This window comes from Loxodonta africana, chromosome 17, assembly GCF_030014295.1.
Source record: "Loxodonta africana isolate mLoxAfr1 chromosome 17, mLoxAfr1.hap2, whole genome shotgun sequence".
NCBI lineage: Eukaryota > Metazoa > Chordata > Mammalia > Proboscidea > Elephantidae > Loxodonta > Loxodonta africana.
Window position 1 is genome coordinate 63,714,494 of NC_087358.1, and position 26,344 is coordinate 63,740,837.

The 26,344-nt window shown below is 42.3% G+C and overlaps 1 protein-coding gene across 2 annotated transcripts in view; it reads right to left on the bottom strand.

Moving 5' to 3' along the window:
- Nucleotides 1-11,145: 11,145 nt before the first annotated feature.
- TSC22D1 (TSC22 domain family member 1) overlaps nt 11,146-26,344 on the bottom strand; it is a 156,537-nt gene continuing 141,338 nt past the window's right edge. Inside the window, exons 1-3 of one of the 2 annotated variants that reach the window (XM_010592599.3) lie at nt 17,414-17,778; nt 16,956-17,007; nt 11,146-15,820 (exon numbers count right to left, since the gene is read on the bottom strand). In XM_010592599.3, the coding sequence (XP_010590901.1) occupies nt 15,563-15,820; nt 16,956-17,007; nt 17,414-17,538 (435 nt within the window). In that variant the 5' untranslated portion in view covers nt 17,539-17,778 and the 3' untranslated portion in view covers nt 11,146-15,562. Of the gene's footprint in view, nt 15,821-16,955; nt 17,008-17,413; nt 17,779-26,344 lie in introns of those variants that run through there. The other variant, XM_023551274.2, reaches the window with a different exon arrangement.

The following is a 26,344-nucleotide window of genomic DNA, read 5'->3' on the forward strand; positions in this document are numbered from 1 at the left end:
CCCCTGAAGCCTGGTGGATGGGTAGCTGGGTGCAGGGGAAAGCTTGTCTTCATGTCGTGGCCCGGCTCATCCATTTTACATCTATGAGGGAGCTGGTATAGGAAGGGCTTGGATCTATGAAGGATGCAAACAAAAAACTCACGATAACAGAACAAGATCTAGTTGTTTTCTTCTTACAGAGTCCAAACCTTGCGCCTTATAAAAGAACAGCTAAAAATAAGGAAGCCGAAAAATTAAGAATCAGATGCTATAGTTGCCTTTGGAACACAACTTCCTAACATCTACCAGGGCCTGGTAAACCCAAAAGCCAAGCCCATTGCCATCCAGTGGATTCCGACCCTACAGAACAGAGTAGACCTGCCCTAGATGGTGTCCAAGGAGTAGCTGGTGGATTCCAACTCCGGCCTTTTGGTCACCAGCGAACTCTTCAGCACTGCGCCACCAGGCCTTCCAGGTAGGTATCCGGAATCGGGGGGCGCCCAGGGGCTGGAGGGGCTAGGGCAGCCTGGAAGTCCCAAGCCCCATCTAACGCGAATACGGGCTGCTACTCAGAGGCAGCGGGAGCATAGACTCAAGGTTCCCGGTTGGCCTAGGCTTTTTACAAGAGAAATTGAAATAACATCCCAGTTTCAGGAGGGATGTCACTAAAGTTTAAAAAAAAAAAAAAACATGTCTGAGGGCCAGTGCTGGTCAGTGTTCCTGATATGGTCCAAGAACCACCAGACTGTGACCTCAGATCTCAGCTGACCCCTTGTCAGTTAGTGTTCCTCAAAAGGGGTTCTACTCTGCAAGCTGAGCAGGCCAGTTTTCACTGCAGGCAAGAGTTTTTCCAAACTCTTAGGAAGATTATTCAATCTTATTGTAACCGAATTCTTTGGGTTCTTGTCCTGTCTTGTTAGCCAATTGAAATACTCTAATTGCAAGGGAAACAGAAAGTGGCAAATTTATTGCCTGCACAGACAGGGAGCAACTTGGGGCCTAGTGGCCCAAAGACTATGCGTTCCCTGCCCCAGGGGATCGGAGACCTTTTATGTCCTGGAGTCCCGGGGAGCAGGGTTTGGCGCCTGAAACCCTACACCCCAGCCTTCTCAAGCTCAAATTTGGAGCTCCAGACGCTGGGTCACTCTTCATAGGAAGTTCAAGTTGTGGGACGTCTTGCTTTCCAAAAGGGCTGTGGTGGAACTGTGTGCTGGAGAATATCTTCCCTTCTGGTGATGCTCAAGTCCCGGTTCCAGTAAGGACACGATTTTCCTGATTCACACATGTGCCAAGATTTTGGCCTGTGCATGCGAAAAGATTTGATGTTTGGGACAAAGTGAGGTTAGAAGCCCCTGTTTGTAAGGGCGAAGGGCTCAGAGCAAACGAAGAAGGGTGGCGGGGGAGGGGGGGGTGCTGTGGTGAAGCGGGGTTTCATTATTACACGGCAGGCAGACAATTGTTTTTGGTAACTATGTCAAAGTTACATTCATCACTTGTTATTTTACAGTTCCTTCAAAAATCTACCTCAAGATTGACCTTATCTGGAACCCCTCCATGATTTAGTCTACTCATCTAACTCTACTGACAGTTCCTGGGCTCTGATAGTCTCAATTTGTACTACATTAATCTGCGGTTATATTGCCTTTTAATATTGCTTCAGGTATTCCATATATCTGTGTATCAGTTAAGGTAACAGATTCAAAAACGTATAAGTCTGAAACATAACAGGAATTTAGTTCTTGCTCTCATATACCGGTCCTGAGTAGCTCCAGGTTGGAGAGGGGTTCTGCTCCACTTACCCCTTCATCGGGGGCCCAGGCTGATGAAGATCTGCCATCTCCAACATGTGGTTTTCAAAGTGGTTGTAATTGTCTCCCACCAGTTGGCTGAAGGGGAAAGAACATGGAGGTTTGCCTGTGGGAGATTTTTATAAATCAGGCCTGGAAGTGACGAAACGACATTTCTGTCCACGTTCCTTTGGCTAGGATTCCACCACATGGGCTCCCCCATCTGCAAGGGATCTGGGCTATGGAGTCTGTTTGCCCAAGAAGAGGAGGACATTTTTTTGGTAAATGCCTGTGTCTGCCATAGCCCAGCCACAGCTCTACCTTAGGATCCAAATGTACATATCACCCTTCTTGACCCCTCCCCGAGGGGAAACAACCCGAAGTCCCATCCACCTACTACACCCAGTTCCAACTCCAGGATCTCAGGTCTGGCCCAGGTCTGGATGTGGCTCCTAGAGGTCTGATGACCTATGAACTCAAAGACCAGTGATCCTCCCTTCACGGACAATGTACAATGGTAGAACAGAGGCACAATAACTGCCATAAAACTCCCATTGGGAAAATTGCAGCATGGGAGACACAGTAGCCCCCAAAACTATTGCCGTCGAGTCGATTCCAACTCATAGCAACCCTACAGGACAGAGTAGGCCTGCGTCATACAGCTTCCAAGCCTGTGATCTTTACAGAAGCAGACTCCCACACCTTTCCCCGAGGAGTGACTGGTGAGTTCCAACCACTGGCCTTTCAGTAATAGCCGAGTACGTAACCACTGTGCCACCAGCCCCTAGTCCTCAGCAATTATGAAATCCTGCTGGTCAGGCATTGAGAGACTCGTTTGCTCTGACAGTGAGAGAAGCTCCCAGGTTAGACCCTGATTCTGTCTGGGAGGAAGTTCCTGCCCGCTGTTCTCCAAAGCTCCAGGCTTCTCCTTTTGGGAGGTGTTTCTTTGTCCAGTATCCTCCGTGGCCATGTATGAAATGGCTGTTGGGGACAGTGCTCTCATTTGAAACGCTACAGCTTCAGATGCTCATTTCATCCATCCCCAGAGGGTTGTTTGAAGGGTTGAACAAAGTTTTATTGTTGTTGTTAAGTCTGAGCTTGTGTTTTCCTTGGCAATAAAAGTCCCTCAAAATCTTAGTCATCTCCTCCCCTATTTGTTTTGGTCAGTTCAATGTGTCAGTACCAGTACCAGTTGCCATAAATTGATTCCAACTGATGGCAACCCCGTGTGTGTCAGAGTAGAACCATGCTTCATAGAGTTTTCAATGGCTAATTTTTCAGAAGTAGATTTCCAGGCCTTTCTTCTGAGGCACCTCTGTGTGGACTCTAACTGCCAACCTTTGGGTTAGCAGCCAAATGTGCTGTTTGCACCACCCAGGGACTCCAATGTGTCAGTAGCAAGACTTAAAATATTTTCCTGAACATGTATTTTCCAAACCTGTTTAATGTTTTATTACTTCCTCTTCCCTACCTCTATCAGCTGAATGACCACCTCTGAGAAGCCATTTGAAACGAAAGGCTTATATGGAGGTCCATGCTCTTCATGTTGGGAGCAGTGGTGGCTCAGTGGTAGAATTCTTGCCTTCCATACAGGAGACCTGGGTTCAATTCCTGGCCAATGCACCCCATGCACAGCTACCTCAGTCTATCAGTGGAGACTTGGGTGTTGCTATGATGCTGAATAGGTTTCAGTGGAGCTTCCAGACTAACATGGCCCAGGAAGAAAGGCCTGGCTATCTACTTTATGTTACACAAATAACGTGCACTTTCTACGTTTGTTTGCCAACTGTACCCTTCCCGGCGAGGTATTTTTGTAAGCATTGTATGCCTTTTTTTTTGTTGTTTTTTTACACCAACATGTGGAAGAGGATTGGCATGGAGAGGCTATAAAGTGCCTTGTTTAACTTAAAAGGTTTAATGGGTCTTTGTTGCTTTTTTAGCCTATTTCTAGCTTTGGGGGCCTAGGAGCAATAAGACTTTTCCAATAATTCACTGCCCCAAATGTTTGCACTTTTTATTCCCTTTTCTTTCTCCTTGCAAACTGGTTAATTCTTCCGTGAGCTGACCTTCATCTTGAAATGCTTTGCCAGACACAGCGTGGAGAAGCAGGTCACTGCCATTCTGGCTCCTCAGAGCTACACACTCACGAGGCACACACTGGGCCTTCTAAGTTCTCACAAGCAACAGTTGTACGAAATGCTTTGCTGCTTCACAACATGGGCCTCTATCTGTCTAGCCTCCATCACCTTCGGCACCACTCACCACCCAACCATAAAGTCGGGGTCACACATTTTAGGTTTTTGTGACAGCAGAAGCAGTACCCCCACTTCAGGACACTTGTTTCCATACTGGTTAAGGTAATGCTAGCCATGGAAGCAAGCTGATTCTAAAATGGCAAATGGCTGAGACACTCCTGCTCATCTAACAGTGCTGGCCGGTTCCAAGTTAGTGAGGGGGTCGGGGTGTGGTCATGCTACTCTAGTCATTCAGGGTCCCAGGTTGACCCAAGCTCTGTCACCTCCAAGTCGCCATGGTCTCCTCCATCCAGTCAGTGGGAGGGAAGGAGCAGGGCAGATCTCTGAGGATGGTTTTCTGATGGACCAAGGCCAAAGTGGCGCTGGCTGCCCTACACCCAAGCTGCGTGCCACACCTAACCCAAGGGAGAGTGGGAGATGTAATTCAGCTGTGTGTCCAAATAGAAGAGGAAATGGGATCTATGGCCACCAGCTTGTTTGGGTCTGCCTGGGACTCTCCTGGTTTCAGCACTGGAAGTCCCACATGCCAGGAACCCCCAAGTCCCAGGCAAACCGTATGGTTGGTCACTGTAAAAGTCTCCACAGCATTTTCTCTCTGTATAAGGAGAGAAACCAAGTTCTTCGTTTCCTTTGTCTCCTAGTCTGCAGTAGCTACAAACCACATATCAGGGCAGGGACTGAATACACTTATGAGACTATGGGGAAGATGACATTAATTGGAATATTTGTTGTTCCCATAAATCTGGGACATGTGTGACATAACCTTGTAGCATATACATCTGCAAACACTGTCTTTATTCCTAAATAAGTCATCTATAAAATATTGTAGCAGGGGTCTACACTACCATCAGGGAATTTAATAAGAGTTCTTAAAAGAACTCCTGGAGATATTTTTGCGGAAGGTTCATCGGAGAAGGAATAGCAAAGGAATGCTTCAGGTATAATGGATGAGGCAAAATTTTGCCAGAAGACAAACTATCTCATTTATCTTAAAGGTAGGTAAGTGAGGTGTCCTTGATGGCAGGAGCTATAGCTTGTTTACTATCTTATCTCTGGCATGTAGAAGGCACTCAACGTGTCTCTGAATAAGTTAAAACATAGCTTACTACATTGCCTGGGCCCACTCTACCTGGGGTACGATAGCATCTAAGAGAATAAAAAATCTTAGAATAAATCTAACCGGGGACATGAAGGACTTGTATAATGAAAATTATAAAACACTGCAGAGACCGATTAAAGAAGACTTGAATAAATGGAAAGATGTTCCGTGTTCTTGGGTGGAAGACATTATTTTTAAGATATCAATACTACCCAAACAATGTACAGATTCAATGAAATCCCAATCAAAATTCCAACAGCCTTCTTTACAGAAATGGAAAAACCAATCCTCAACTTTACATGGAATGGAAAGAGGCCTTGAATAGCTATAGCAATGTTGAAAGAGAAGAACAAAGTAGGAAGACTCACACTTCCTGATTTTCACACATATTAAACAGCTACAGCAATCAAACAGCCTGGTACCGGTATAACAATGGACACATGTTGTCATCCTTGTTAGGTGATATCAAGTCAATTCCAACTTATAGTGACCCTACGTGCAACAGAATGAAACACTGCCCAGTCCTGCACCATTCTCACAATCCTTGTTATGCTTGAGCTCATTGTTTCAGTCACTGTGTTAATCCATCTTGTTGAGCGTGGTCCTCTGTTTTGCTGACCCTCTACTTCATCAAGCATGATGTCCTTCTCCAGGGATTGATCCCTCCTAATAACATGTCCAAAGTATGTGAGATGTAGTCTCACCATCCTTGCTTCTAAGGAGCATTCTGATTGTACTTCTTCCAAGACAGATTTGTTAATTTTTCTGGCAGTCCATGGTATATTCAATATTATTCATCAATACCACAATTCAAAGGCATCAATTCTTCTTCCATCTTCCTTATTCATCATCCAGCTTTCATATTCCATATGAGGCAATTGAAAACACCATGGCTTGGGTCAGGTGCACCTTAGTCTTCACGGTGACATCTTTGCTTTTTAACACTTTAAAGAGGTCTTTTACAGCAGATTTGCCCAATGCAATGTGTCATTTGATTTCTTGACTGTTGCTTCCCAGGGTGTTGATTGTGGATCCAAGTAAAATGAAATCCTTGGCAACTTCAATATTTTCCCCATTTTTCATGATGTTGTTTCTTGGTCCAGTTGTGAGGTGTTTTTTTTTTTTTTCTTTATGTTGAGGTGTAATCCATAGTGAACGCTGTGGTCTTTGATCTTCATCAGTAAATGCTTCAAGTCCTCTTCACTTTCAACAAGCAAGGGTGTGTCATGTGCATAACACAGGCTGTTAATGAGCCTTCCTCAAATCCTGATGCTGCATTCTTCTTCATGTACTCCAGCTTCTTGGATTATTTGCTCAGCATATTAATCGAATAAGTATGGTGAAAGGATGCAACTCTGATACACACCTTTCCTGAATTTTTACCATGCAGTATCCCTTTGTTCTGTTCAAAAGACTGCCTCTTGATCTATGTACAGGTTCCTCATGAGCACAATTAGGTGTTCTGGAATTCCCATCATTTGCAATGTTACCATAATTTGTTATGATTCACAAAGTCGAATGCCTTTGCATAGTCAATAAAACACAGGTTACCATCTTTCTGGTATTCTCTGCTTTCAGCCAGGATCTATCTGACGTCAGCAATGATATTCCTGGTTTCATGTCCTCTTCTGAATACGGCTGGAATTTCTGGCAGTTCCCTGTTGATATATTGCTGCAGTTTCTTTCCAATGATCAGCAAAATTTTACTTGTGTGTGATATTAATGATATTTGTTTGATAATCTCTGCATTCATTTGGATCACTTTCTTGGGAATAGATATACAGATCTTTTCCAGTTGGTTGGCCAGGTAGCTGTCTTCCAAATTTCTTGGCATAGACAAGTGAGGGCCTCCAGTGCTGCATCCATCTGTTGAGACATCTCAGTCTGCATCCCCTCAATTCCCGGAGCCTTGTTTCTCACCAGTACCTTCAGTGCAGCTCGGACCTCTTCCCTCAGCACCATCGGTTCCTGATCATATGCCACCTCCTGAAACGGCTGAACGCTGACCAATTCTTTTTGGTATAGTGACTCTGTGTGTTCCTTCCATCTTCTCTGGATGCTTCCTGCATCGTTTAATATTTTCCCCATAGACGCCTTCAATATTGCAACTTGAGGCTTGATTTTTTTCTTTAGTTCTTTCAACTTGAGAAATGCGGAGTGTGTTCTTCCCTGTTAGTTTTCTATCTCCAGGTCTTTGCACATGTCATTACAATACTTTGTCTTCTTGAGCTGCCCTTTGAAATCTTCTGTTCAGCTGTTTTACTTCATTTCTTCTTTTTACCTTGGCTACTCAACATTCAAGAGCAAGTTTCAGAGTCTCTTCGGACATCCATTGTGGTCTTTTCTTTCTTTCCTGCCTTTTTAATGACGTCTTGTTTTTCATGTATGATGGACACATAGACCAAATGAATAAAATTGAAAGTCCAGAAATAAACCCACACATCTATGGTCAATTGATTTTTGACAAAGGCGCTCAGTCATTCAATAGGGAAAGAAGAGTCCCTTTATTAAACGATGTAGAAAAAACAGGATTTCCACATCCAAAAAAATGAAACAGGACTCATGTCTCACACCATCTACAAAAACAAATTCAAAACAGATTAAAGATCTAAATGTGCAAACTAAAACCATAATATCTCTATTGGTCCCATCACGTTTGGAGCAAACGAGAATGAAGAAAACCAAAGACACAAGGTAAATATTAGTCCAGAGGACTAAGGGGCCACCTGAACCACAGCCTCCACCAGCCTGAGCCTAGAAGAACTAGATGGTGCCTGGCCACCACCACCATGGACTGCTCTAATATGGATCATAATAGAGGGTCCTGAACAGAGCAGGACGAAAGTATAGAAACAAAATTTAAACTCACACACACAAAAAAAAAGACCAGACTTACTGGTCTGACAGAGACTAGAGAAACCCATGAGACTATGGCCTCTGGACAACCTGCTAACTCAGATCTGAAACCACTCCCGAAGTCCACTTTTCAGCCAAAGATTAGACAGGCTTATGAAACAAACAATAACACACGTGAGGAATGTGCTTCTTAATTCAGTCAAATATATGAGACCAAATGGGCAATACCTGCCTGAAAGCAAAGACGGGAAGGCAAGAAGAGACAGGAAAACTGGATGAACAAATAACACAACCCAGGGTGGAAAGGGAAAGGGGGAGAGTGCTCACATATTGCAGGGATTGCAACTCATGTCACAAAACAATTCATGTATAAACTTTTGAATACTAAACTAATTTGCACTATAAACTTGCATCTAAAACACAATAAAATAAAGAGATTGCCCCTCCCCCCCCCAAAAAAAATTCTTAGAAGAAAATGCTGGAGCAATGCTGTTGGGCCTAGCTTCTAACAATGGATTGATTATCTAATATAATACCAAAAGCACAAAGCCAAAGACAAAATAAACAGAATCTCATAAAAATGAAAACCTTCTGTTCATCAAAACACTTTACCAAAAAAGTGAAAATACCAACTAATGACTGGGAGAGTATCTTCAGAAACCATGTATCCAGTAAGAATCTAATAACTGAAATACACATAAAACTTGGACAATTTAACAACAAAAAGACAACCCGATCACAAAATGAGCAAAAGACTTGAATAGAAATTTCACAAGGACATTTCAATGGCCACAAACACATGGAAAGATGCTCACTATCATTAGCAATCAAAGAGATGCAAATAAAAAACCACAGCGAGATACCACTTTACACCCATTAGGATGGCTAAAAAAAAAACCCAGAAAATAACAAATGTTGGCAAGGATGTGGGAAGGTTGGAACCTTTATCCATTGCTGATGAGAATGCAAAATGGTACAGCGGTTGTGGGAAACACTGTGGTGGGTCCTAAAGAAGCTAAAAGTATAACCACCATATGACCCAGCAATTCTACTCCTAGGTCTTGTACACCAGCCTTCCTTGCAGCACTATTCACAATAACCAAAAGGTGGAAACAGCCTAACTGCCCATCGACAGACGGACGAATGAACAAAAGGTGGTACAGACATACAATGGACTACTACTCAGCCCGCAGAAGAAACAGTCTTGATACATGCTACAATATGGATGAAGCTTGGAGACATTACGCTGAATGAAATAAATCAATCAAAAAAGGACAAATATTTTATGACCTCACTTATATAAAAAGGCAAATGTATAGTGATCAAAGTTTATTAGTGGCTTCCCGGGGCAAGAGGGAGGGGGAAAGGAGGGTGGGTTAACAGTGACGAAAAATGCATTGATCAAGGGGTAGGGTTGCACAGTTAACTGCAATTGATGTCAGTAAGTTATATACGTGTAAAAAGTTGAATTGGCTAAAGTTGTGATACATATATATTTACAATGAAGACAAAAAAAAAAAAAAGTAATTGCTGAGGCGGCTTATGTACAACCAAAAGCCTCACGATATTTGGTTCCTTGGTTTGGAGGTTTAGGGTAATGGTTTCATGGGACATCCCAGTTAATTGGCCTAATAATGTGTTTAGCACTTCTGTTCTACCTCCTAGTTCGATGTGTAGTGCCTGGGGTCTTAAAAGCTTGCAAGGGACCATCCAAGCCATGACAATTGGTCTCTTCACCTGGAGCTAAAGAGGAAGAAGGAGAGTCAGGAATAAGAGGATAAGGAATGTACGGCTAATTGCCTCAATGAGCAGTGCCCTCTTTGCCATGAGACCAGAAGAACTGGATGATGCCTGGCTACCATTATTGAACATTTTGATAAAAGATTCTGTGAAAGAATCCAGACCAAAAGGGGGAAAATGCAAAACAATTTCAAATTTTCATGGACTCCATATTCTCTGGATGAAGACCTGAAAATACTGCCCTGAGATAATCTTTAAAATTTAAGCCAAAAATGTGTGATCTATGTGAGATCAAAGTGACAACAGCAACTCCAAAGATTACAGAGGAACTTTAGGGGGGCAGCGAGTTTATGTTAATCGGGGAAGAACAACTCAGAAGAGGAAGGTGAGAGTGGTCGCACAATTCGAAGAATGAATGTATCAGTGTCATTGAATTGTACATGTAGAAACTTGAACTGGTGTATGTTTTGCTGTGTATATTCTCAACAACAAAATTTAAAAAATTAAAATAAAAAAAAAGTTTGTTTTGTTTGGAGTTGAAGGGTGAATGGCCGTTTAGGGCAGGAATCTGGTTCTTGAGACAACCAGAAGCTACTGTAAAAGTAGGGGGTGAAAACTCAGGGGTGGTGGGATAAATCAGGATAGCATATGTTAACTTTTGTTTCATCTACTGTGTTCACAAATCGGGAATTTTCAAACAGAAACCCCAATTTCTGGACCTGGAAAAACTAGATCTGGCAACATAGTGCTCGAATTTCTATATAGCAACAACTGGATGGAATTGACGACCGTCCCCAGGAGAGCTGAGCTCACCACTTCCTATTGTCTTTCACTTCTCAAGGAACTTCTGTCAGGTCTTAGAGGCCTTTGTGTCTGAAATGCCTGGTCTGAAGCACACATATATATTATAGGAGTTCTGCACATTTGAAAATGATCACTGAACATTCCATTAGTTTTAGGGATTGCTGGTCACTAATGCCCGTGACTTTGGCACAGCCAGGCATTCCATTGCACTGTTTTACATAGAGCTTTTTCCATGATGAATTTAATAATTTAAGATATATTTACCCACCTGTAATTGTTTATTTACTACCACCAATATTATTTGCAAACATGGGCGATTCCTAACTAATATCTTCTCTAACGCTATAGGTGTAATAGCTGCCTTTAGGTATTATTTCCTAGATACAGAAGAAATGGTACATTTCCATCCATATTCTAAAGGGTGTATATATATATATATATTTACGTGTTTTTAAAATAAAATTTAAACAATCATTATCATTATCAAATGCTAAATCAGCAATTAGAAAATACAACTGCCACAGTTTATTCCTATAAAAAATACAAAATTAAAATGTAAACAAAAGGATGAATGACTCAAGCATAATAGTAATGGCTAACACTCACTGACTACTTACTTTGAATCAATCTCTGTGCTTACGGCCTCCCAGCATTATTCTAACAAAGATCCTATGGAGATATCAGGTACCCATTTTAAGTTTGAGGAAAAACAGAGATAAACAAATTAAGTAACTTGCCCAAGGTCACTTAGGTAGTAACTGGTAGAGGTAGCATTAAAATCACATTGTTAGTTGCCATTGTTTCCGACTCGTCTGACCCCATGTACGACAGAACAAAATGTTGGGTCCTGGGCCATTTTCATGATCATAGATTATGCAGGAGTCCATTTCTCCGAGCACTGTGTATATTGAGTGCCTTCCAAACTAGGGAGCTCATCTTCTGGCACTATATTGGACAATGTCCTGTTGTGATCCATAGGCCTTTCACTGGCTAATTTTCAGATCACCAGACCTTTCTTCCTAGTCTGTCTTAGTCTGGACGAGCTGCTGAAACCTATCCACCATGGGTTGGTGTTTGAAATACCAGTGACGTAATTTCCAGCATCACAGCAATATGCAAGCCAGCACAGTATGACAAACTGTCAGTCAGACATTTTAGTCCAAAAAATGAATAAAACAACACTCCCTTCCTCCCCCAAATCAAAGAATAAAGCCATCATAAAACCACAGGATTGGAACATTTTACAGTAAGACAGAATCTTAGTGATCTGATCCAACTCCTTTGTTTTACAGATGAGGAAGCAGGTCAGAGAGGTTCCATTCTTCGCCCAAAGGTCAAACACTCATTGATTACTTACGCTGAACCACTCTCTGGGCTTCCAGCATCCCAGCATTATCCTTACAAAAACCCCATGAAGGTAACAGGTCCCTGTTTTAAGGGAGTTACCGCAGGGCCAGGCCAGGCAGCCCCAAGTCTGACTCTCAGCTTGGTGTTCTTCCCCCACACGCCAACGCAAGAAGTTTACCACACAGTCTGCTTCCAGGTTCTATTGCTGGACACACCTCTCCATTTTCAGGCAATTCTATATAAGATGGAGGAAACTTTCTCTGCTTCTGTTTTTATTCCTTATGCCCTTATTACAGTCCAAATGGACTTGAAGTTGACATCTGCAAGCAGACACACTGACAGGCCCCTGGTCACTTAAATGACATCCTTTACATAAAGCAAGGGCAGAGCAGTACTGGCACTGAAATTAACTTTCATTTCTAATTCCTTATAATGAACTTTTATAAATTTCTTCCTTGTGTAAAGACAAATTGAAAATTGATGTTGGCATTGCATATTCATCACATAATAAAAAATAAATTTTTGCTTTTAAAATAAGCAAAAAAAAAAGGATGCAGAATTACTAAGTTATGAACATTGCTAATTTGAAACAGAAACCAGGCCTTCATTAAAATTGTCAAATTCCTTCTGCTTCTCCTCTGAATGGCCGTCTGTCCTGCTGCAAGTGATGAAGTCATCACCACCCAGTGCTGGGACAACATTCCATCCCCCTTGGCGATCTCTCCTTCTCCACAGAACACAAGTGTGATGTAATCAATTATGTAATAACCTCCAGGCCAACCAGGCCTAATCAGGTCTGTAAGCAAGTAGTAAATCACCTTTTAAAAATTACCTAAAATATATAAGTCAATCAGTTACTTGGAATATCCATTTAGTAATTACTCAAATGAGAAACACCTGTGGAAAAACAGCTTTTGATTTTAATAATTCATTCTTATTTGGATTTTTCAGAGGATTTTAACTGTATTTTCAAATCAAATTTCACATACAATATTCGCCTTCCAAGATTTCATGGGAGATTCACATTTTTAATAAAACAAAGCTCCAAATTCCACTAAATGGAGAGGAAAGTTCCCCACTATTTTAATACACTGACATGAATTTTTTCAAAGTTTTGACAATTACCACCTTTGGTATTGAAGAGCTTTGTTAAAAACCATAAAAGATGAAACAGCTGGGGATTGCTATTCACTCTAGTTTTCTTTTTAAAGGAAATGCAATTACTGTAGAGGTAACCCCTTATTTAAATCAAAGTTGTATAACCTTCAAATTAACATGACAAAGATTTTCTTAAGGCCTCTTTAAATTCCCCAAACGTCTTGATGGCAGTGCCATGAGCCTTCTGGCAGTCAGCAGTTGCACTCTTTATTGCTTGAACAGAAGGCCTGTGTCACCATCTAACTAGTCGCTCTGAGCCTTGTAAGATGCACCAAGCTCCATTCCCACTGTCGTCAAGTCAATTGCTACTCATAGCAACTCTATAGGACAAAGTAGAACTGTCCATTGGGCTTCCAAGGCTATAAATCTTTATGCAAGCAGACTGCCACATCTTTCCCCTGCAGAGTGGCTGATAAGTTTGAACCACCGACCTCTTGGTTAGCAGCCGAGTGCTTAACCACTGCACCACCAGGGCTCCTTGTAAGCTGCACACTGTCCAATGATTCTTTTCGGGGAGCTCTAGGTTCTACTCACCTATCACTCTGCCACAAGCTCCACATTAAAGACATGAAGGATTCCAAGTTAAGGCTTTGTCCTGCCAAGAGCTTAGGTAGGCCTTGGAGCTTGGGAATGCCCCATTGGGACTGCCATGGTGGGGAGGGGCTGTTGCTGAGGTCACTGTGTCACCTTGCTGACATTGCTCCTAGAGCAGGGGAGCCGCAGGCTCACTCCTTAGGTGCCAATAATGCCTTCGGGTGCTCTCAATTTTCACTTCAATCCTTTTTACAGTCTTATAGGAACCAACTGAGAGGCACTTCCTTGCTCACTTGTTCCCATCTCATATCCAGTACAGGAAACCCTTCTGCAAACCCCAGACAAGAAGCATCCTGTTTTTTGCTTGGGCATTTCCAGGAGCTGGAAACTTACTCCACTCTAGGAAAGACATCCCAACTCAGGGTGACAGTTCTTTAAACTGAAATCACTATAATTTCCACCTTTTGACCCTAGAGCTGCTTATTGGAATTACACGCAGAATGAGGTTCTTCCCCTCTCATTTCAGTCAACATTGAAGATTAAGATTTTCATGGACTCCTAGAGTTTTAAGGCCAAAGGGAAACTCAGAGATTCTTTCAGTCCCCTCCATCAGCCCAGATGGGTGAAGTGACTTGCCCAGGCCGTATAACTAGTTAGAAGCGTTGAGCTCATCTTTGCTATTTCTTCCTTTATTGGCTGAACAATGCAATGTCTACTTCCTTTCACATTTATACTCAATCTACTTGCACTCCTATTTTGTCCAGCCCTTTCACTTCCCCTCAGGGTTTTACTATTCTAACTTTACCTTGCATCATTAGTGGAAATGACTGCAATTACATTAACACTGTAATATGGAAACACTTGTTTATCAACATTTTATATGCTTTATTGAAAGTTGACAAGTGCAACACTTAAATACAGTGACACCTTACAACTGTGTAGAGAACATGCACAAAAACATATGCATATAACTACTATACAGGTAATATGCAGAAACTCCTACTGGGAAATTCTTTTCATTAGCTAGAACTGATCATTTTTTCAAAGTATTCAACCAGCTCAATCAAAAGACTTCAGCAAACAGGGATTTACTTCAGGATATCCAGCAGCTAGAAGATTTCAGATTACACAAAGAGACTAACTGTGCCAAGTCTTTCAATTTCTTTAGGTGTGGTTTTCTTCATGTAGTGTTTTACATGTAGATCCAGATATAAAAGACAATCCACACCTCTTCAGACAGCCAATGAAACATTTAAATTTCAATCTGTACAACCTAAATAGTAGTTACAGTCCTCTATTGTACAAAATAGTTATACTACATACACAAATATACAATAAGCAAAACAACCTTCATGGTAAAGATAGCTTAGGTCCCAGCTACCTGTCACCATTCAGTCACTCTAATAGCTATGTGTCATTCACTGTTTCAGAAAGAGGCACAGGACTATTGTTGTTTATGGATTTTGATGACAGGAGTCAATTTGTACAATGAACTGTATGCCCCCTCAGTATAGGTGAGACTATACAGTCTTTAACCTCCCTTTCAAGTGCCTCCTGGGGGGAGAAGAGGAGAGAGGCCAGTCCACGTGGAACTCCACTGCTTCATAACCCCATGGATTAAACTACTTGCAAGCAGGAGAGAACTCTTGAAGTGGGGGGTGGGGAGCTGGGCAGGGATGGAAAGGCACACAGCTCCTCAGCATGAATCAAACCATTTTTCAGGTATCTGCCAAGCTGCATAAGGTCCCAGTATATCCATGCTCATTCTCTCATTATCCTTCAATTCACCCAACCAGGAAACTTCTTCAAGCCAAAAGCATGTGAGTGTTTAATACTGGGGAAAAAATAAAAAAAGAGAATGGCGTATGTCAGTCTCACGTCTCTTTTGCAGCGAGCAATGAAATGGGTGACTGTGGAGGCGGATTCCCGCTAGTACATCTTCTCCGGTCCGGTCGGTTCAGTTCAGACGGCGGCGTCAGCCAGTTCTGCGGGGGCACAGGGGGCTATGCGGTGGGTCCTGAGCCCTGGGACGCTGGCTGGGCAGGGGGCTGTGTGGTCCCCTGTGGCTGCGAGGTGGCAGGGGGAGAGCCAGTCTGCAGCTGGGCCTGAAACTGGGCAAGCTGCTCAGGACTGGCTAGCGTCTTCAGCAGATTGTTCTCCTGCTCCAGCTGGGAATTTTTCTCTATGAGTTCTTTGATCTGCTCTTTGAGAACCTCCACTTCCTCTCTCACGGCATACATCAAATGGCTTTTTACCAGATCCTGAAAAAGGGAGAGAAAAACAAGGCTTAACTCACTATTTACTATTCTCCTGACTCTAGACATCTAAAGCATTGTTTTGCCTGCCTCTCCCTAACCATTTACACATCCTGCCTTTAAAGTTCAGGAAGCGGCATTTGGGTTCATCTACTGAGTACAACCACGACTGCATGATACTTAAGTTTAATGTATAAATGATCGAGTTTCTTAAAAGTCTATGCCTTCTCTAGAGACGTTAGACAGGTATGCACCGTCCGGTTTCCTGTTGGAGATGGCCAAGCGTGCCGAGCGCTCCAGCCTCGGGGCCCCGCGCCTCCCGACCCGAGCGTGGCCAGCCTGCCGCCCCAGTCCGTCAGTCCCTGCCGCCCGGAGCCGCCTCCCTCGGCACCAGCTGCAGCCAGTTCCTACCGAGCCTGTTGCCGCATTTTCCTCCCTCCACCCCCACAGCATTTGCGTGATTAAGCTGACATCACAGAAACCTGGGCAGACCTCGCAGCCAATGGGGGCCCGAGTTATTTATAGCTCCGAATTAAAGGTTCGGAGTTTGCCTAGCAACAGTGGGCAGAGAATCCCGTGAGAAGAGCCACAGGCGCTGCTCCAATAACAAAGAACAGCCAAGGCGGAAATAAAAAATAGGAGAAATCCAGGCAGAGGCTGAGAAAACAAAACTTTTCTCCGATTCTCCTTTATTGTGCGGCAGCCTGCGGCCCTGGGGGTCCGTTTGTGCAGGTCTAGAAGGCCCCTCCCCTGAGCGCCCCACTTCTGGGCTCCTCCCGGCGCCCCCGACCACCGGCCAAGCCGTCGGCTCCCCGTACAGTCACATTGCCGGAGACGCGCCCGCGGCCGGTGGAGGCCGACGGCCGCAATCCCCTCTCCATTCCCGGGCCCAAGGGGACACCTCCGCGCAACCCTACAGGGAAGGAGAACATTCCATGCCCTCAGGGCCCCTTTCTCCTTCCACGGCAGCCGTGGGATGTGGCTTTATGCTGGTGAAAGGGAGACAGCGCCGGCATTTCTCAATGTATGAAGAGCAGTCCCCATCAGCTTAACTTATGGATGCACGGGTTCCAACCCGAGACACCTCGCTTTTAGTGCTGTGCCCACATTTTGTACGAAATCATCTTAAATCGGTACATACCATAGCTTGCTCGATTTTGTTGTCAATAGCTACCACACTTGCACCAGAGGAGCTGGAAAAGAGGGGAAAAGATCATGGATGAATGGAATTCATCTTAAACATCCAAGGTAAAAACAGAATCTCCCAGTTCTGTGATGTTACCAGCACCATTTTTTGAACATTCTTTAACGGTATGTAAGTAACAGATCACGACCACCACCAGCCACTCTCTGACTAACGAATATCCAGACATTTCCCTACTTCAGCGAGCCACAAAGGACTAAATTACATAACGTGGTAAAAGCCGGTTCTCTGCCCAGACCTGCGGAGAGGCTATTCTGAACACATCGCAAAGCAACATCCATGTCACTTGTAGTCTCTCAGCAATGGACAAAGGAATTCCCCTGGCTAGCTTTCACCTGCATTATTACAAATCTCTCACTCGTAAATTTAAAGGAACTATCTCAGCCGACATTTACCTATTGTCAAGTCTCACAGATGCGTTTTCAGTCCCCAGCAAGGATGACAAGAAAGAGATTGAAAAATGTCTCAGTTGGTAAACTCCTAGATCCATCGCCACTGGTCTACACCATTGGGATTTCATGCAATTGCAGCCAAAAACACCCTCGCGGAAAAAAAAAAAAAAAAGGGAACACCTGCAGCCTTGTTTGAGCTAGATAAAATCGTCTAGCTTTCTGCAGCCCAGAAACAGAAATCGCCAGCCCTAATTTAAGGAGACCCGGCTTCTAGGGCTTGGCGATCCCGGGGAGATGCGGATCCCACGGCTGTGCGAGTAAGCCGGCAGGTCTGCAGCCCAGCTCCACTGCTATAGACCAGGTCTCCCAGTCTTCGTGCAAAATATATGCCGGGAGGAGCCGCGGCGATTGGCCGGCACGCCGTTGGACCCGCCTCTCCGCCCTCCCCCGCCCTCCTCCCGCTTACCCGCCTTCCCCGCTCCCCGCCCCCATCTCCCGATCCCGCTCCTCGGGTGGGCTGGCTCAGGCCGCGCTCGGTGGGCTCGGGTGCGGGGCAGCCCGGGGCTTCCACGGTTCCTCCGAACGCTGGGCGAGCGCTTCGGCACAAAATGTCAAGGGTCCCTGAAAAAATACGATCGGGGCCTCGCACGTGCTTACGTTTAAGGAAGTCAGACCCCGTCCCGGAGCTGGCTGTCCCCGCGGCTGCAGAACGGCGGGAGCTTCCTATTTGCAACTAGACCCGTCTGCGCTACTGGGCATGCCCAGTCCCACCGCCAAAGACTAGCAGGAGCTCGAGTGTCTGGATTTCAATCATCTGGTATCTTCCAGGCAGCAGTAATGGGAGGGTTTTATAGCAGGGTTTACTTTTAAGGATAACAACCGTACTGTACTAACACTTTTATTTTTTTAAGCCGGGGGTTTTAGAGGGAAAAATCATATTTGCAATTTGAGAGATAATAGCTTTCCATGAATTTATCAATTACTTGTAGAAGCAAAACAAAAAACATCATATATTCTTTGCTAGGCATATATAAATTGAGTCAAAAAGGGATCCACTGGATGAAATCGGGTCCTCAAATTGTCCCCAGTGCTATAAACATTAAAATTGCACACACACAGCCCTATGAATGCTTTCTCACCGGTAATTAAATATGACTTCTTCCATCCATTGCTAGGAAAGTCAAGTCCACAGGCTGAACCCTATATAGCCTTATTTTCAGTAAGTCCCGAAGGCAAGCTTTTGAAAGTGGGAATTCCACCAAGACTCAATCCTATGAAACTCCTCATCTTACATCAGAGAGATTGAAAATTACTTATTGTAAACCGTATACAAAACACAGTTCCTTGAAGTTAGTCTTCTTGCCCATTCACAGTGTCCAGAACCAGTAGAAAAAGGAATTTACCGGTGGTTAAAAATTTTTTTTTTTTTTAAATAGCTAAGTGATCAACAGATGCAGCTAAGCGTTCCCTTCTCCGTTTCACCCTCAGGGCCACACTGACCAAATAATTCCCTTCTCCCAACCAAAATCAAGAGATTGAATGGAGTGTAAAATAGCCTGACCCCTTACAAAATTTCCTTTATTAATTTAAAATATTTGCAAGGACAATTTAATTGAGGTTATACTTTAATATACTATAAATCTAAGGCCTAAAGTTTGCTTGATTATAGTAGGTTATAAACGGTTTGCGAGTCAGTATTTTTAGGCAGGCATATTTAACCTCTACAATACTGCCCTCTAATGGCAGGATACTATAAAAACAAGCAAAAATCTACAAAGTCCTAGGGGAGGCTTCTCTAACCTATCAACGTGTATGCCATGGCAAACAGTTCCAATATAAAATTTGATCATAGAATACATATATTCTATTTATGTATATATAATTCTCATTCTCTCCCTCTTCCTCTCTCTGTCTCAGCATCCTTTCCTAAAATTGCCATCAGAGCCTTTGGACATTCTTTTAAATTGACCCAGTGCTGGCAGAGTCCATCTGGTTTTAGAAACTGTCCAAAGTGATTAGGGACCAAAACTGTTGGATGTAGACGATAAAGAGTCATTCTCTCTTGGGCCAACACACCAAAGTGGGACTGACTATAAAGTGATAACATTCTTTTTCACTGTAAGTTTCTTATTACTCCCCCAAATTTAAGGCTTTACTTTTAAGTAACAAATATTTGTTAGCATACTTATGATTTACAAAACATTTTTAATATATATTATCTCATATGGTACAAATTTCTTTAAGAAAGACACCCATTTTCAGGAAAGGAAACAGACAGTAAGTGGAAGCTTAAAAAATCGTAATTATTTGGAAAGTAGGCATGTGGTCCCCTGTATCAGTGCTAAACAGAATTATCTATTATTAACTACATGATAATTTTTATATTTTAAAAACGTAAAGTTGTGACTAAAACCAAATGTATGATTAAGTCCACTTACATATTTTAACTGAATGCCAACTCCATAGGAAACATTTTAAAGAAAGCATCACTTTAAGGTATAGAAAGAGCTTTGAAAACCAAAAACTCTGAGGTCATATGAAAAAAAGAATTTTAAATGACTAGCTGGAGTTTAGGAAGATTACAGACAGTCCCTGGTCAGGACCTTGAGTTTGTGGCAGGTCGGAACAGGTGCGGAGGGTTCTTCCTTAGCATTACAGCCTTACTTTCATGTAAGAAAAGGCTCAGGAAGCCTTTTCAGTGATTTAAAAGCTGCATGTGCAGCAAGTGAAGGTCGCTGTGACGAAGAATTGGTTGCCAGTAGGGGCTGGTTCAGTCCTTTCCAAGTGAGGGCAGATTTGCATAATATTACAGGGTAAGCACGAGTTGTAAGTCAGAAGTTCATAACCCAGGGACTGCCCATACTGAATTCACTGAGTTTTACTGATTTATGCTGTTCTTCAGCACAGAAAGACAGAAGCTGGTTGGGTTTTTATATTTGAAACATTTCAACTACTCATCCATTGTATTAAGCCACAGAAGCAAACAGAAGCAACCACAGTCTATTTAATGCATTTCCCTGCTGAAGGACATTGGGGTCATCTCCAGTGCTTTTACTATTTTAAATAAAATGGCAAGAAACATCCTTGTACATACATTCTTGACACTCGTGTCTGTATTTCTGGAGAATTTGCTGGATCAAAGGATATGTAACCAAAAAAAAAAAAGATTGGAAATATAGCCCTAGGTTATGTGCTACCTTCTTCAAAACTGGGATTTTATATCAAAACTGAAAAGACATAATTTAAAAAAAGTAGGCAAAGGAAATGGAGGAAAGTGCCATAGGAAAAACCCTTGGGTCAGAAATGTCTGAGGCACAAATGACTGGAATTACTTTCAAATGTTCTTCTATTTGCAAGACAAAACATCTACTTGTCAAGTGTCCATGAAGACTTGCTGAAAGGAGGGAAAACACTACAATGCCACCAGAAAAGACCCCCAAAGGATGGATGATGTTCAGGGCACTTGACCACGATCAGGAGGTCTCACTTAGGTGGGAAACCTGCAGTACAGGAAACAGCCTGGACAGTCCCCATTTGGGTGAAAACAGCTCTTTAACTAGAGCTTTTTGTTGTTGTTGTTGGCTGCCCTGGAGTCGCCCCAACTCATGGCAACCCCACGTGCAACGGAAAGAAACGCTGCCTGGTCCTGGCCGCCGCCCCCCCCCCCCCCCCCCCCGCCGCCGCATGATTGGTTTCGGATCAGAGCTTTGTGATCCGTAAGGTTTTCATTAACTCCAGATATATTTGAAAGTGAAATTGGAGCGCCCTTTTTTTTTTTTTTGTCTAAGACTAACCCTACTTGGCTTCTAGTTCAGTCACCTCTGCTTACTGGTAGTAAGCACACTACAACAGGGGGAAGGGGCAGGGCAGGGGCAGGGCCTGTGTGTTTCCAATTCAGCAGCACATACCTTTCTTCCACACTTGTGCTGACTTGGCCAACAGAGGCACGGTTGGGAATCGACCAGTCATACAGGATGACCTATTACTGCCCCTGTCCAAACTCCTTGCAAATTTAAAGTGACTGCCAGGGGAGAGGCACGTTACGCTGCACCTAACCAAAGCATAGCTGTCTAGGGACTCTCAGGCCACTTCTGCTTTTCTAGCTCAGTCTCACTAGGCACTGAGCGCAGGGATGCCAGATTTAGCAGATAAAAATACAGCACTCCGAGTTAGCTGTGAACTTCAGGAAACAGCAAATAATGTATTAGTATGAGTATGCTTCATGCAATATTGGCTGTTTATCTGAAATCAAATTAACTGGGCACCCTGGAGCATAATACACATTAATGAACAAAATCCACCCATGGGTAATAGGATAAAATGATGTTTCTTGAAAGGGTTGACATTGCCAATCAAGAGTGCCTGGGAATATTTCAATGATTTTCCTGAATAAGGCAATGTAGTAGATGTTAACAATATTTTGAGCCCTTTTCTCCCAGATTGATATGGCTGGTCCTATAATGTAAGCAACGAAGTCCTCGTTAGGCTATTAATTCTAAAAAGTGAAGTTTGATCTTTGGACAAACACAATAGTGCTGGTAAGAAATACACCTGCGGTAAAGCTACAAGTTCATCAGAGGTGTTATTTAGAAAAACAAGAGCAGTGAGAGGCCTTCTTAAATAAGACACATGTTTGAGCCCCACATACTGTCAGAACAAGAAGCAATGACAAAGAAATCAAATGAAGAAAAAGCTGTTACATTCAAGCGTATTTTAAATTTCACTGATTTACACAGAAAGACTGGAAGATAAAGTTGAGAAAATCTTCCGAAAAGTAGAAAAGAAAAAAAGATGGACATTGGGAGATAAAAGGTAAGAGACTTAAAGGACAAATCTAAGAAGTCAAATATCAAAATAGTACGAGTTTCGAAAACAGAGAACAGAAAACAAGAAACAATTTAAGATTTTTTTCCAGAACTAAAGGGCACAAGTTCTCCAGATTAAAAGAGATGACCAGATGCCCAACAAAATGAATTTAAAAAGCCCTACACCAAAGCCCACCACCACGAAACTTGAGACCACTAAGGATCTAGAGAAAATCCTAAAAGCTTCCAAAGAGGAAAAAAAAAAAGTTGTGAAGAACTAGCATCAGGATGGTTTTGTTGGTGGCCAGAATATAATCGAGAAAATGTCTTTAAAATTCCAAGAAAAAAATTTTTATCTAGAATTCTATACTTGCCAAACCATCTACCATTGAGTGTAAAGCATAGAATAAAAACATTTTCAGGTATTTCTGCAACCAAAATTGAGGAGTGAATCAATGAAAGGAAGACTTGAGAAATAAGAAACAGGGACTCAAACACTGGCAAGGAGGGCAGAGAATCAGCAGCATGATGGTGAAGGGAACTCTCAGCTGCCAGACAAGCCTAAGCAGCAACTGGTCTGTAATGGTGCAGGAAGATGGAGGACTTTGGGAGGGAAAGCTTTAGGGAAGGGGGGAAGGAGAGAATAGACGGACTATCGGATGCATCTGACCATTTGCAGGGGTTTAGAGGGAGCTAAAGGAGCCTGAGTAGCACAAACAGCTAAACACTCGGCTGCTAACCTAAAGGCTGGCAGTTCAAACCTACCACCTGGTGGTGCTGTGTAAGAGAGACCTGGTGATCTGCTTCCACAAAGATTACAGGCAAGAAAACTTCATGGAGCAGTTCTACTCTGTAACACAGGGGTTGCCATGAATCTGAATCGATTCGACAGCAACGGGTTTGGGTTTTTTGGATTTTTTTTTTTTTTACCCTGGTGGCATACTGCTTAAGAGCTACGACTCCTAACCCAAAGGTCACCAGTTCAAATTCACCAGTCGCTCCTTGGAAACCCTACAGGGTAGTTCTACTCTGTCCTATAGGGTTCCTGTGAGTCAGAACTGAAGTCAGTGTATTTTGTTGTTACAGATAGGTATGAGATGCCCTGGTGGCACAGTGGTTAAAGTGCTCGGCTGCTAATCAAAAGGTTGGCAGTTAGAATCCACCATCCATCTGGAGAAAGATGTGGCAGTCTGTTTCCGCAAAGATTTACAGCCATGGAAACACTATGGGGCAGTTCTACTCTGTCCTGTAGGGTCTCTATGAGTTGGAATCAACTTGACAGTAGTGGGCTTGGAATGATAGATATAGGACAGATCTAATGATGCAGTTAAAAAAGTTAAAAGACAGTTTTCCAGGAAACAATACAAAGAAAAAAAGATAAGTTCTTAAAACTTATATGATTATATTAAATTTTAAAATATTTATTGATTTAACTTTAATAATTTAACTTTATTGGAAGAAAATGTATACTAGGAATAGTTTAAAAGTGCTAAATCCTAATCTGTTACAACTTGAGTAAATAACATCTAAAATTGAAAAAGTAAGAAATAAAAAAGCAGTACAAATATACCCACCCCGGTGCCATCGAGTCGATTCCAACTCATAGCAACCCTACAGGACAGAGTAGAACTGCCCCATAGAGTTTCCACGGAGTGCCTGGCAGATTCGAACTGCTGACTCTTTGGTTAGCAGCCGTAGCACTTAACCACTATGCCACCAGGCTTTCCAGTACAAATATATTAAATAAAAATGTGGAGGTAAATATGAGAAAAAACATAACTAAAAGTTAAAAGTGACTGCCTCTGAGGAATAGATTTTTGGGGGAGTGAAAAAGGGAACTGCTAATTTTTTCTATTCATTTTATTAGATCTTTATGTATGTTCATGTATTATTTTGATTAAAAAGATTTTAAAGTAATAGATGAGAAGTGTACTCAGAGAGCAATCTGCAGAGGTTCCCCCGTCCCCCAGGTTTCAGCTGAGTACTTATCAACTCTATTTGATCTTTATGTATGTTTATGTATTATTTTGATTAAGAAGATTTTAAAGTAATAGATGAAAAGGGTACTCAGAGAGCAATCTGCAGAGGTCCCCCATCCCCCAGGTTTCAGCTGAGTACTTATCAACTCATGCATGTGAGGAAACTGTTGAGGCTGGGAAAAAAACACCCAAAAGAAGCAGGCAGAACAATTTTCAGAAATCACACATGGTTGGGAATAGTCAGTGCTACCACCAGTCTGAATGGAAAAGCCTCATAATACACAGGATACCTGGTACTCAGAAAGATATTGCCTAAAACCAAAAAAACCAAACCTGTTGCCGTTGAGTCAATTCTGACTCATAGCTGCCCTATAAGACAGAGTAGAAATGCCCTACAGGGTTTCTGAGGAATGGCTAGTGGATTCAAACTGCTGACTTTTTGGTTAGGAGCCAAACACTTAATCACTACGCCACCAGGGTCCCAGATATTGATCAAGGAGTGAGGAAAAATTAACCTAGACTGAAAGGTGGTTTGATCCCATGTAAAGCAACTTAAAGGAATCCTTGAAAGGATCAAACTGTTTGCATATAACTTAATGTAGTCCCAAAACAAAGCTCAAGGATATTCAATAAAACATATCTAATTCTCAGTAATTCACAATGTCTGGTATCCAATAAAAAAATTAAAGATAACAGTCTTACAGCAAATATGATAACAATGTATGGGAGAGCTATGTTGTTGTTGTGTGCCGTTGAGTGGACTCCTACTCTTAGTAACCCCATGTGACAGAGTAGAACTGCCTCATGCTGGTTTCCTTGGCTGTAATCTTTACAGACGCAGATTGCTCTGGTGGCACAGTGGGTGAGAGCTCAGCTGCAAACTGAAAGGCTGGTGGTTAGAATCCACCAGCAGCTTCTTGGGAGAAAAGACCTGGCAACGCGCTCCCATAAAGATTTGCAGCCTACAAAACACTATGAGGCAGTTCTACTCTGTCCTATAGGGTCACTATAAGTCAGATTTGACTCGACGGCACACAACAGTACAGTATAAGAAAAATGTATGACAAAAACAGAACAAAGGGTATGAGGGGAGAAGGAAAGTATACTTTGTAAGGTTCTTATATTACTTGAAAGTAGATTGTGAAAAGTTAAAGACGTACATATTACAAACTCTGAGCAACTAAAATAATACAAAGAATTACAGCTAACAACCTAACAAAGGAGGTAAAATGGAATCATAAGAAAATATACAATCTAAAAGAAGGCAGAATAAGAGGAAAGGTAGAATAAGGAATAGAATAAAAACTAAAGAGCAAAATGGTAGATTTAAATCCAATAATAATTTTTAAAAATCACATTAAATGTAAATAGCCTGAATTAAGCACTTAAAAAGCAGAGATTGTCAGAAGGGATTTAAAAAAAAAGCAAGACCCAACTATATGCTCCCTACAAGAAACAACCTTTAAGTATAAAGTCACAAATAGGTCAAATGAGAGGATGAAAAAAAGATATGCCATGTTAGCAAAAATCGAAAGCGACTACATAAATAAGACAAGATTAAAGAGCAAACAATATTACCAGGAATACAGGTCATTTCATAATGATAAAGGGTCAGCTCATCAAGAGGTCATAAAAATCCTAAATGTTTATGCACCTAATAATAGAGCTTCAAATATATGAAGGAAAAACTGAGAGAGCTGCAATGAGAAATAGAAAAATCCACAATTATAGTTAGAGATTTCAACAACCCTCTCTTAATAATTAAAAGAACAGATAAACAGAATATAAGTAAGGATACAGAACATTTGAATAACACTGTCAACCATTTGACCTAACTGATATTTGTAAGCATTCCATACAACACCACAATACACATTCTTTTTAAGTACACATGGAATGTTTACCAAGATAAACCATATTCTGAGCCTTAAAACAAGTCTTAATAAATTTAAAAAGTTTCAAAGCATACAAAGTGTGATGGTTAAGGTTGTGTATCAACTTGGCTGGGCCATGATTCTCAATGGTTTGGCAGTTATGTAATGATGTAGTTTGGCAGTTATATAATGATGTAGTCATCGTCCATGATGTGACCAGCCAATCAGTTTTCAGGGAAGTTTCCTTGGGGGTGTGGCCTCCATCCAATATATGTA